We start from the raw sequence: 12,705 nt of genomic DNA, 5'->3' as shown, positions 1-12,705 counted from the left end.
AATGACATTCTTTGACAGGCAGACTTCCTAATTTTCAAGCCCTGGATTTTCCTAGTATTGTCATGTTTGAATAGCCATGAATTTCTGCTGATAGAATTTTAAGTGACATGATGTTATTGTCAGTATGCTCTTTAGTTTAATTTGCATGTTTTATCAGCTATATATGCTGAAGCCATCTCTTTGTATTTTTCTTTTAATGCCGGAAGTAAAAAGACAGCCACAGTAAATCCTTGTTTTAGCTGACTTTAAATACTATTTCCTCAATACAGAGCAACAAACAATTTCTGTGAATCATCTGGCTGACAAGGTGACTTAGTCTCTGACAGGTCTTAGAAAGTAAATAATTTTTGACCCACTGTTTATTGTCTCTAACACTACTGGATGTTTTCTCTTGCAGTGCTGAATGTTTCACATGTATTTCATGTTCTTAATGCCAGCTTTATTTTTGGAATTTCCTTGCCCTCTGCTCTTCCAGAATTATCTATGATGTCCTGCATTTCACTGCTTGATAAAAGTGTCAGACTAGGCTGTAGCTGTCTGCAGAGACAGAGGAATCATCAACAGTTTAGGAAGGTACAAATAGTTTGTTTTCTATTAATGCGAATTCTCGTATTCTCTGCAGATTTCACAGAAGACATCTTTGCCACAGGCAGTTCTTAGCGAAATGTGTGTAGTGGAGTCCCATGGTGTAGAGCAGCAATGAGTCCCTAAAATAACAGCATGAATTGCTGTTTCATAGACATGCACAAATAGACAAATCAGACAATATAGTATGAGCATGGAATGCTTTAGGTTGGAAGATCTTAAAGATAATCCAGTTCCAACCCTTCTGCCATGGGAAGGGACACCTTCCACTAGACCACATTGTTCAAAGCCCTGTGTAACGTGGTCTTGAACACTCTGCCAGTACATTAACAAAAATGTTAAATGGCACCAATCCCAATATCAACTCCCGAGGAATGACATTGTCAATGGGCTCCCCTTGGACATTGAGCCATTGACCACAACTCTTTAAGTATGACCATCCAGCCAATTTCTTATCCACCAGATGGTCTGTCCATCAGATCCATGCCTCTCCAATTTGGGCCAAAGCTATCAAATTTGCCAGGCAGCATTTGCGCTTAGTGAAGCCATACTGGATGTCATCACCCACTTCCTTGTTTTCCATTTGCCTTAGCATCCTTTCCAGGCGGATTTGCCACATGACCTTGCCAGGTACCGAGGTGAGACTGCTTGGCCTGTAGTTCTCCAGGTCTTTCCTTTTCTCTTTTAAAAAAAGAGGGTTATGTTTCCCCTTTTCCAATCAGTGGGAACTTCACTAGACTGCCATGACTTCCCAAATATGATGCATTGTGGCGTAGTCACTTCCTCAGCTGATTCCCTCAGGACCTGCAGATATATCTCATTGGGTCCCATGGACTTGGGCACCATTCCTTAGAATGGTCTCAGACCTAATCTTTTCCTACAGCAGGTAGTTTTTCATTCCCCCAGTCCCTACCTTTGCCTTCTATGATTTGAAGAGTGTGGCTGGAACACTTGCTGGTGAAGACCAAGACAGAAAAATTATTGAGTACCTCAGCCATTTCCACATGTCCTGGATAACCAGGTGTCCTATTTCCTTGCTCCACATTTTCCCTAGTATACCTTTCATCACTGAGGTACCTATAGCAGCTTTTCTTTTTGCACTTGATGTCCCTGACCAGATTTATCTCTATCAGAGCTTTAGCTTTCCTAACCTGATCACTGGCTGCTTGTACAATCTCTCTCTATTACTCCCAGGATACCTGTCCTTGCTTCCACCCTCTGTAAGATTCTTTTTTAATGTGTATGAGTTTGTCCAGGAGTTCCATGTAGGCCTCCTGACATTTTTGCCTGATTTTTTTCTTTGTCAGGGTGTGCTGCTGAGCTTGGAGGAGGTGGTCCTTGAATATTAACCAGTTTTTTTGGGCCACTTTTGACCTGTTGAATTGTACTGCACTGTACAGCTATAGGACCTGGTAACTTGCTTAAGTTACTCTTCTTGCACAATGAGGGTGTGTGTGGTTACTTGTTCAAGTGCTGTCTTTGGAAAGCAGCAATAGGGTTTTACTCTTTGTGAGTCTGCTGCTCATCCCCGGAGGAGATGCTCACTGATAGAGCAGTACCAGTGCCCCTCCTCTGGTCTCCTCTCTGCATATCTTGTGCACTGGTGGGGTATGGGGCATTAAGTGCTCTGCATTCAGGAGGTGTCTGGCAACAGCTTTAGGACTGATCTCAACAATAAGGAATATTGAGACACTGAATTGTTTTTAAATAAATGTAATTAAATGTTTTTAAATAAATGTAACTTAATTCTGTATTGCATATCATGTTCTAGCTGTGATAGTTTGAAAGGAATAAAATTTGTGATGAGAAATTATATCTTTATTTACTGTTTCATGCAAAAAACCAGAGATGTTAAGCATGCTGAGCCTTCTTTAGGCCTTAAAATAGAAATAGACATCTTCAGGCAATGTAAAATTCAAGAATAATTGTTTAGGAATTAGCTTATCTAAGATAATCGATAAGAGGGTTTAAGAGGGATGAGTAGCACCACTGCTGGGAGGAATGGGGAAAGGGTTGTAATTCTTCATTAAGCCTATATATTGCTCCATACCAAAAGAACACATGCAGTCAATAAAGGTGAGCATCACTCAGCTGTCAAAGTGAAAGCATTTTTCTGGAAGCAGAAGACATCATACCCCTTGAGGGAGAACTGTGAAATACATTAAAATGACAAATTGGAAGATTAAAAGTCATAACTATTCACTACCAAAACTCCTAGACTCTGAGAAAGCATTAATTTCAAGATATATCAGTTGTTTTCTCAAATCTCTTCCTACTTCATGTCTTTTCTGTTCCACATTTTTTTATTCTTCCTCTTCCCCTTTTTTCCCCATAAACCTCTGAACATGTTAAAAACAGGAGAATGATACTTTGTCACCTCTCCCCTTCCCAATAGCTTTCTCTCTGCAGGTACTGATCACACCATTTTTTCAAACCAAGTGGTCACAGAATTATGTTGAAGTCAAACCATTTTTCTGAACTAAAGTGAAGTTGTTTAGCTTTGAAGAATGTTACTGGCTGAGAGCTGGTGCTAGATCTGGCTAGAAAGCCTGCCTGCTGTATTTTTTGGCTCTATACCAACTGCCTAATGAAGTCTATTATGCCTTCCTACCAATCTTATTTCACTTTTCAAGTTTTTCTTTTTTCTTTTTATTTTTTAAAATTTTATTTTATTTGCTAAAGCAATTAAATGAAATCCATAAAACTGTCTGTTCTGATTTTGACTGGCATGGAATTAATTTCTTAGTAATAGCTGCTACAGTGCTGTGCTTTGGATTTACTATAAGAATAATCTTGATAACACACTGATGTTCTGTTTTTTGCTAAGTACTGCTTATCCCCAGTCAAGAACTGTTCATTTTCCCATGCTGTGCCAGGGAGCAGGAGCATGAGAAACTGGATGGGTGAGGAGAGCTGACACAAACTGGCCAAAGGGATATTCCATACCACAGAATGACACACTCAGTAGGGAATTGTCCAGTAGTCACCAATTGCTTCTGGGGATGGGATGTGCTGGGCAGCAGTCAGCAGGTAGTGACCAATTGTATTATGCATAATTAATTTATCTTCCACTGTTCTCCTTTTTCTGTCACTCATTTTCATTAATATAACAACAACAACAACAACAACAACAACAACAATACTTACTATCATGATAATCATTAATTATTGTTATAACATTTTTACAACCATTAAACTGTTTTTATCTCAACCCATAAGGTTTAATGGTTTTTTTTTCTGATTATTCTTTCCCTCTAAGAGGAGGTATGGGGGTGTATGAGCTAAGCACCACATGGTGCTTAGTTGTTGCCTGGCATTAAACCATTTGCAAATATTTCCCAATCAACTAAATCCACATTCTCTGGTAAATATAATGTTGAAATAAGAAGTAAAATAACTCTGATCTGCTTATGAATTCAGAAGCCTGCCAAATGGAGTTTTCTCAGTTTTTCCCTAATATATCAGATATTTTTGATTACAAAAAGGATTTGTAATTTTTTGGTTGCTGACTCAAGATTTACAGCCTCTTCACCGTGAAGGTCTGGGCATCTTTTACCATCATCTCCAGTGAGAAGGGGAGATACATCTCTGTCTTTTAGCTTTCATGAAATGAAAGGGGAATTTATTTATAGTCAGTGTCAGTTCCCAGTAGACCTAGGAGGGTCTCATGGAAGGCACTCAAAACCTGAAGACAACCTCAGTTTTGTTAGCAATACTTGTGTCAGGCTTGGCTTAGTGTCAATAGCTTCTCCTCAGCTATGGGACTAGCACAGACAGCGGGGAAAAGTGAGCAAATATCAAGCATATGATGCAAAAAAACTAATTGATAACAACAACATAAAGAGCAAAAAAATTCCCTCCCCTCCAATTACTCTTTGGACTTACTGGTGGTTTAAATGGTTTCCTTTAATGAACTTATGTTGTGCTGATGGTTGGATTATGTCTTCTGATTCTCTCTCTTTTCTTCTCGAACAACAGATTCCTGTGCTTCTCAATCTGAGTAAAGACCCAGATGTTAACTTGCCTATGAAACCATTAATCTTCTCATTGGCCATGGGTGCGTGCCTTGGAGGTAAGAGTTTATGTTAGAAAGATGACATAAGGTAACAATTGTTGCATGTATAAACTGGCACAATAGGTTCAATCGTTTTACTGTGCAAGGCATATGGAGAGCCTGATTCAACTCCTTTGACTTCAAAGCACTCCTGGATGAAGATCCCCGTCAGTTGCTGCTGCTACAATAGGATTTTTGCAGTCTGTGTTTGAAGTCTGTATCTGCATAATCTACAGACATACACAGAAACAGTCCAGATGGTGCTTATAGGGTTCTGATCTTTTGTGAGAGAAAAGACAAAGATACATTTGGCTTTCAGAACAGAAAGCCATCATTGTTCATTGAAAAGATGCAGAAAATGGATAATAGCTAAGATCTGAATGCTTGATTCAAAATCTGCTGAAGTCACTGGAAGGTTTTCTGGCTGGTTCTGGATACAGAAATTTTTTCAGTATCCATTTGCTGACCTATTTATTACACCTCATTGTAGAGGAAAACACTTTTGAAGTCTGCGGGAAAATGTACCTTTAATAATGAATCTAACAGTCATTTTTCTAGTGCCCATCTTGATGTTAACTGGTATTTTGTGTATTGTCAGTAGATTAGCACAAAACAAGGACATGTTTTTGTGACTGTTTTTAATTTTTTTTAATTGAAAAGGCAGCATGTATATACTGTAGGCCCTGGATTTTGTCTCTATTTTTTTCTAAGAACAAAAGAGAATAGCAATCCAGTAGTTTTTAAATTAATACTACAAGGATTTTTTTACATTTTGGAAAATGACTTTTGAAGATGTTACATTACAATGTTTCCATACAGCAAGTCCACTAAGTGCCCTTAAAATGTGTAAGTTTTAAATGAGAAATAAAGTTAGTACTATTTTTTTACTACTTAGAATTTTAATGCTACTTATATTGTATTAGCTTTGTTTTGATCCCTAAATATTTAGGTAGTTAAGTTATACAAAGTTACAATTAATAACATGTTGTTCCACTATGGATCCACCCCTTCTTGCTGTCCATGCCCCTCTAAACAGTTCCTGTGACTCCACAGGGATAACTAAAACCAATTTTGCGTGCAATACAAGTTCAGGTTTGTTTATTCAACTAAGTGATTGCTAGTACAAGTGACCTTAATACCTTACAATGATTACAGTGATGTAATTTACAGATTGAATTTTAAGAGCATGTTGCAAAGGCAGGACAATTTCGCACCAGTTTTTAATTTGAGGGATATCTCTTTGTGCTTGTCATTACTCATCATTATATTGTGACTTTAATCTGTTCCTCTTTAAAACCAGTGATTGGAATAATCAGCACATCTTCATATAGATGTTTGCCATAAAAATAGTTTACTTCTTCGCCTTTTTATACAACTCGGATTTCTTAGAGGTCTTTTTCAACCTAAATGACACTATGATTCTGTGAATTGGTTGATCATTGAACATACTCTCCTTTCATTATATTTTCAGATTTTAAAAAAAAGAAAGCATAAGGAGAATGAGGTTAGTCAGATTATGCTGACACAGTCTGAGTGGGATGTGCTTTACCAGCCTTGGAGCCTTTACCAGATTTTCCTAAACTATCAGTTATCATCTTAACCCAAATTCCTTTAATTTGATTTGCTGAAGGACTGCATAGATTTTGAGAGACTTCTGTGTGTATGAATTATGAGACAAAATTAAAATTTTAAACAGTAACATGAAAATTATTTGAATGATAGAGATTAGAGATCCATACAAGGTGCTAGGTGAAAGGTGTTCAGATCCATATAAATATTTGGATGAAAGGTTAGATCATTATTAGGAAAAGCTTAAACTTTCCTGACTGTTCTCCATTATGATTAAGCTGAGTATATGCTGAGTTATACTGGCAAATATCTTCTAAGGAGCATTAGGCTGAAATTTAATATGCTTCTGATTTTCCTTCAGGACAGGAGCTTATTGTTGGAGAATAAGAAGTGTGTGAAAGCTTTAGCTTTAGCTTTAAAAGATGCAGCCTTGAAAAGTAGGGGAAAAGGGGTTTTTCTTTCCTAAAAAAGGAACTGTTGATGGTCCTTAAAGATTATTTCCATAAGAGAATTCCCATCATCCCTGAAGTGTGTGAAGGAATCCTCAAGGTAGGCTAAGGCAGTTGCAGAAGGAGTAGATGACAACGATATCATTACTGCCTGGTGCTTAGGGCAAAAGATTGGATCTTATCACTGCTTATACAACCAAGGGAACTTGAGAAACAAGATATTTTATTGAAGAGTCTTATGAAATAATACATTACAACTACATATTGTAGAGTTAGCTGTTTACTACATAATGCAGAACTTCATTTCTGGTAATTTGATAACATTTCTGTAGTTCAGAGTAAACACTGCTAATGTATCTGTAAAGGGAGCATCAGCATTTGTGACTGTCTTTGAAAATGGCATCCATTTTCTCCTAAAAAATTTCCACTGGTTTCTATTACTTAATTCCTATTGCCACAAAGTGCACAGGCAGCTACATATTTGGAAGATGATAGGATGAGAAAAGGCAGTAATTTTCCTTCATTGCTTTAGCTGTTGTCTTGGAAATGAAAGAAGGATGGAGTCAGTCTCAAATAAGATGAAAAGACCTTTGATGGTATAACTGTCACGTTGTTGTCATTGTCTCCTAAAAGAGAGCTGCTGCTGCTAAATTTCTGTCTTTCATAGCCTGGTGCTCAGACAAAAGCAGTAAAGGAATATCACATAGATGCTCCTTGTTCTGTGAAATGTGTCTCTGAAGGTGAGAAGGGATGAAAAATTCTGTCTCTTAATCAAGAAAGCCAAGGGCAGTGATGACCATGATGAGTTCCTGGTGAGAGTGTCACGATTTCAAATTTTTTTGATATTGCTCATAGTTGGTCTGTGGTTTTTTTTTTTTTTTTTTTGGCAGAAATTTTCTTGTTTAGTTCAGAACAATCTTACACAGTTAAGAAATAAACATGGTAATTTCCCAGGGGATCTGGTTCTGAAAATTTAGATCTGTATTTGTCCCAGGTAACTTTAAGAACTTAAGTAGTAAGTTAGGAGTCTGGCTGCTCCAGCCTCCATATTTGGCGGTGGAGATAGTCATACAACCAAGGTGTTCATTCATCTGCTGGAATTGCCAGACGATCTCTGCAAAGCACACTGGAGCCCTTCATGTGACTAAGAGGAATTCCCAAAGACAGGTGGAGTGAATTCAGGTTTTTGGGGATTCTGATTAGTCAAATCTTCTGGATGCTGAACAGCCCTATTAATTCACATCTTCCTGGAAGTTAGTGGTTAGGCTGACTAAGTCTCTGGAAAAATTGAGTTGGTCATTTTAAGTTTTTTCTAAGCATGATCTGCCAGTATTTCCATTACATGCTAACAATGAAAGGAAAGAAAACAGGAAGTATAAAAGTACTAAAGGAAGTATACAAGGAAGAAACTTATGGGGTGTTCTGATGAATCGGTATTATTTTAGCATGAGAGGGCTCTGACTAAAGCTTCATTCATTAGTGTTTTGTATTCTAGTACTTGATGGAACTATAACACTCTGGAGACTGAGTTTTATGTAGACCTTCCAACAGTGTCTGAGGAATGCTGAAATTCTGGAGAGCAAATGAAGGTTGCTAGCTACAGCAATTTCAGAACAAGAGGAACTTTAATTGCACTTTTTATTTTGGCTCATGACTTTTAAAAGAGCATAAAATAAGGATTCAATTTAAACTGAGTAAGTGTACAGTCAGAAATTCATCTGTTAAGATTGTTCAATTGTGTAGAACTAGACTATTTTCTGAGCTGAGAGGTTATAGCTAAAATATTATTTGAGGGGGTTTTATACATTTGACATTTAAAGAACTGGCATTTACTTGCCTTTTTATCTTTCTCTCTTTTTTTTCATGATTTATAAACAGCATGCTTTTGAAAAAAAAAAAGAAAAATATCAAATTAATTTTTGAAAGTTCCTACCTTCTGAAATCTCAGTTGCTAGCGTAGAAAAGTGCAAAACCTCTGCTGCAGTGACTATTAATGTGGTCCAGAGGGGATATTTTTTACAGTGTATAGTTTTGCACTATTTTCTTTCTCTGTATATTTTTCTGAAGGACAATACCTGAAAGTCATTACTGTTACAATTCTGCAGAAATAGGCAGTTTCTAGGATGCATTCAGTTGTGCTATTCTGGCCACACAACTCAGTTGTAGGCTGTATGTCAAGACAGGATGCAGGAAGAGAGGATTACTGGCACTTTTCTTCTAACCTTACAGGGTCAAAACCCAGGTGTGAATAAAATTCATTATCCACAGGACATTGTGCTAATTACAGCTATTACAGCTATCCCACAGTGTAGCTAAACAGTGGGATTTCTCTCAATAGTCCTGTGCTGTAGCTATTCTGCCTCTCAGCAGTCCTCCTTAGGTCCCTGGTGCAGATGGGACCTTGCACAGTGGAGTATCACTGATTTATTATTCCTGCTGATTCTGCTCAATAAGATCCTAAACTAGGTTTAAAGCCTCAGACACACTGAAGCTATAAAGCTAAAAATATTGTTTGTATTCATAAACCAACCCTCCTTCTATGCAATATGAGGAAAAGTTATATCCTTCAGAAAAACATAAAAAAGTAATAAATATATTATAATTAATATTATAAAAACTGTAGCTACTTTACTGTTCTTTTATAATTATAATGGATCAAATTTGTATAACGCTTTTCAATTTGAAAGATTAAAAAAGTCTACTGAAAATTGAATGCATGGTGTAAAAATACACTGTTATTTAGGAGGAGCAGCTTTGGTTTTGAAATTTATTGTATAAAATGTGCAATTGAAACTGTAAGAAATTTTTTTGATAGAGACAATATCCAGACCTGAGCTGGATTTTAACCAGGACATGAATATTGGAAGATCTTATTGGTTCTAAAAGAGCCTTTCAATGACAAGAAGTCCTGGGGCTCAGTTCTGTGTCTTATGGGAAAGAGTCCAGATTCAGATAAATATTTTTTATCAATATAAAACTCAAACCAAATCAAAGGGTGGTATTGTAAGGAATGAGAGCAATCTTTCAAAAAGTAAAGGGTGTTGCTGCTCTTGACCTTGAAAGGCAGCCAAATCAAATAGGGAAATTTAGGAAACACCTCACAGTTTTTATTTAAAGACCTCAGGGCAGTCTTTGGCAGCATTATACCTTTAAATTGCACATATCTAGAAGCATGCTTCTTATATGTCTTCCACTAATATCTATTTTGCTTTCTAAATGGATTTTGCATTGTTTCTATGATGTTTGCAGTGATGGAAATTAATTCAACAGTGGCTGTTGTCAATTACATAGGAGTACCCTTTCCTTGTTTTTGATGATGAGGTCATTCAGATGTTACCTGAAAGTTTTTGGGTTTTGTTGTACTGTGAAAAACATTAGATATAAGCAAGAGAGTCTTTTCACTCAATACCTGAGAGCCCAAACTATCCTCTTGCTGTTTTCTGTAAGAGCCAGAATCTTTAACCTTCTATAAAAATCCAGTTGGTCTTTTCCTTAGCCCTTTCATTACATTCAAGCTCTGAGATATCTTCATGCTTTTCCAGTGTGAAGTTTTTAAAGCCCAGCAGTGCTGAAAAGTCCCTGGTGTGAGACCCAGGCTTGTTTCCAGACTCCCTGCAACTAAAGGATATTATCTGAGATTGCCAAAGATTGCACCCTGGGGTATGGAAGACATGCAGAAGAAAATTTTGGGCCTAAAATATAAAACCAGGAAAAACTAAGTGTGTCCATTTGACAGACATATCTTTGTCTGTATGAAGGCACTATCAGAGACAAATTTGCTTTTAATATACTGAGTTATTATGGAAAATAACCCCCATATTGAAACTAGTATAATTTTTTTCAGCAAGGACATTTTTCTAAGCTTGAAAAAAATTACCTTGGCAGACATGCACTTGTAGATAGATGCATGCCATTAAGGGTGAAATACGAAGTATATGGAGTAAAGGATACTGTTTCAGCTGCACTGATGAGAATTTATAGTTTGGATGGTAAGTCTTAGACTTTAAATTGAAAATATGACAACTATGTGTAATATTGATTTAGAAAATAAATTTATACCAAACACCAAAATCACTTGATTATAATGCTATCATTAATGATAACTTTGAAATACTTCTATTAATAGTTTTCAATAAGTGTAAAATAACTGCAAGCTATAAAGTTCTGTGAATTAGAGATAGGGTAATGATCAGACATGGCATTGGGGCTCCTACGAAGTACATGTGGAGATGCCTTTAATTTTCTTTACTTGCTTTATGCAGTTGTTTATTAAAAATGACAGAAGGTTCTTTCCAGAAGCCTTAGCCACTTCTGTTTTCAGAATTCTCTGGAATAGGGAAATGATTATGCTGTATAGGTAAGTTGCTGCAGTATGAGAATACAGACTCTGAATAGCTGTCAGCAGAAGAGGTATATTCAGTTAGAAGGTAGCACTTGGAATATCAGACAGAACAAGGCAGGGAAGCTACAGCAGGACTCAAAGCACTTAAGTGCAGAATATAATACTGGATTATCTACTGTTCTTTCTCTGCAGACACTTTCCAGGCAATGCCCCCTCTTCTGCACCTTGAGAAGGAAAAAAATCTTGCAATATTCATATTGATTTATATTGACAAATCAGATACTCTATATAACCTTAAGGAAAGTTATAATCATACTCTAGATATTATTTATATAGATATTGATAGATCTATTTAGCACAGTTATCTTCAAAGTATATTATGATAAAGCTGAATAATGTACTCTTATGCCAGGTTTCTGTATATTAAATATTTTTTCAATATTTGGTCCCCATTAACATGACATGTGGCAAAGCTGTGAAACTGAGACATAGTTTTAGTCTTTGAATCTAAAAATCAGAGATGAAATATGTGCAGCATTAACAATATGAAATATGTGCAGTATTAAAAGCATTAAGTGAAAGCTACTTGAATATGTATCTCAGGGCATAGGGGAATGGAGTGTCAGACAGCTGGAACTATCCATCATTACAATAGTATTTTTTACACTTGCACTGTGTAGGTTGAGTCTGAGGAGAAAAGTGGCTTTCATGGTCACCTCAGATTTTATGTATTTTTTATAGATGTCTGGATTTCATAGAAGTTTGTGAATTTCTTTAGGTCACTAAAGTAACAAATGCAGGATATTTAGCAACTCACCTTATGTATTTCACACTTCTTGTAGAAGAATGACAGGTTTAAATGTCACCTTTTCCTCTCATAGCAAAAAGGAAACAATGAGGATTTACTAGGGTAATTCTTATACAACTGTCCTGCTGGTGGTGCTGTTATGGTAAATGTAGCGGTTTGTAGAGAAAAAGTGGTAAATTTCACTTGATTAAAAGCATTGGGTTGAATGCAGTTCAATTAACTTTTTTGATTTCTGAACTCAAAATTTTCATTCATGTTCTTTAATTTTTTTGCCTATAATGTCCATGTTTATGCATTTATGTAGAAATATACTATTCAAAATATTTCCAAAACAGTAAATGTTGGTATCACAAGATAAAAAAAGATTACAATTTTATCACAAGATAAAATGTTGGTATTACAAGACTACATTTTATCACAAATAAAAATATTAAGTGAGTTCATGCATGCCTATGACTTGATGTCCTTTTAGGGACTGCTACTATTCAACAGGCCTTGATTATCTTTATTGATGACAACGTTTGATTATCTGGATTATTAATTTTTATTCATGAAAAAGATTAAGTTATTCAAGTCTTGCCTGTTATTAGAAGGTATTCAAGACTTGTGGACATTGAACAGATTAATATAAATGTGATTTTCTTATTTTTAATGAGGCAAATCTGTATTACTTTTGTGTGAAACTGAAAATTTATCAAAGCTATGAAGGCTGTCTTCTATAAGGCTAATCAAAACCAGAACTGGTCAGTGCTCATTTTGGCAGACAGATTTGTTACATTTGCTCAGCCTGTGCTTTAAGTAGAGAATATGCTTGTGGAAAGGAAGCCAGGCACATCAGTCTGCCTTTATTTTACAATATAAATTATATGGGAGACTGCACAGGATTTTCTTTTAAAAA

General features: G+C 36.2%; 1 protein-coding gene across 1 annotated transcript in view; it reads left to right on the top strand.

The window, feature by feature from the left end:
• The window catches only part of OCA2 (OCA2 melanosomal transmembrane protein), a 184,095-nt gene that overhangs the window by 127,268 nt on the left and 44,122 nt on the right, over positions 1 to 12,705 (top strand). The window contains exon 22 of the mRNA XM_064408163.1: positions 4,564 to 4,657. Within this exon, the coding sequence (XP_064264233.1) occupies positions 4,564 to 4,657 (94 nt within the window). The remainder of the gene's footprint in view (positions 1 to 4,563; positions 4,658 to 12,705) is intronic.

Source organism: Passer domesticus, chromosome 2 (genome assembly GCF_036417665.1).
Source record: "Passer domesticus isolate bPasDom1 chromosome 2, bPasDom1.hap1, whole genome shotgun sequence".
NCBI classification, from domain to species: Eukaryota; Metazoa; Chordata; class Aves; order Passeriformes; family Passeridae; genus Passer; species Passer domesticus.
This window is presented reverse-complemented; position numbering and strand designations above follow the sequence as displayed.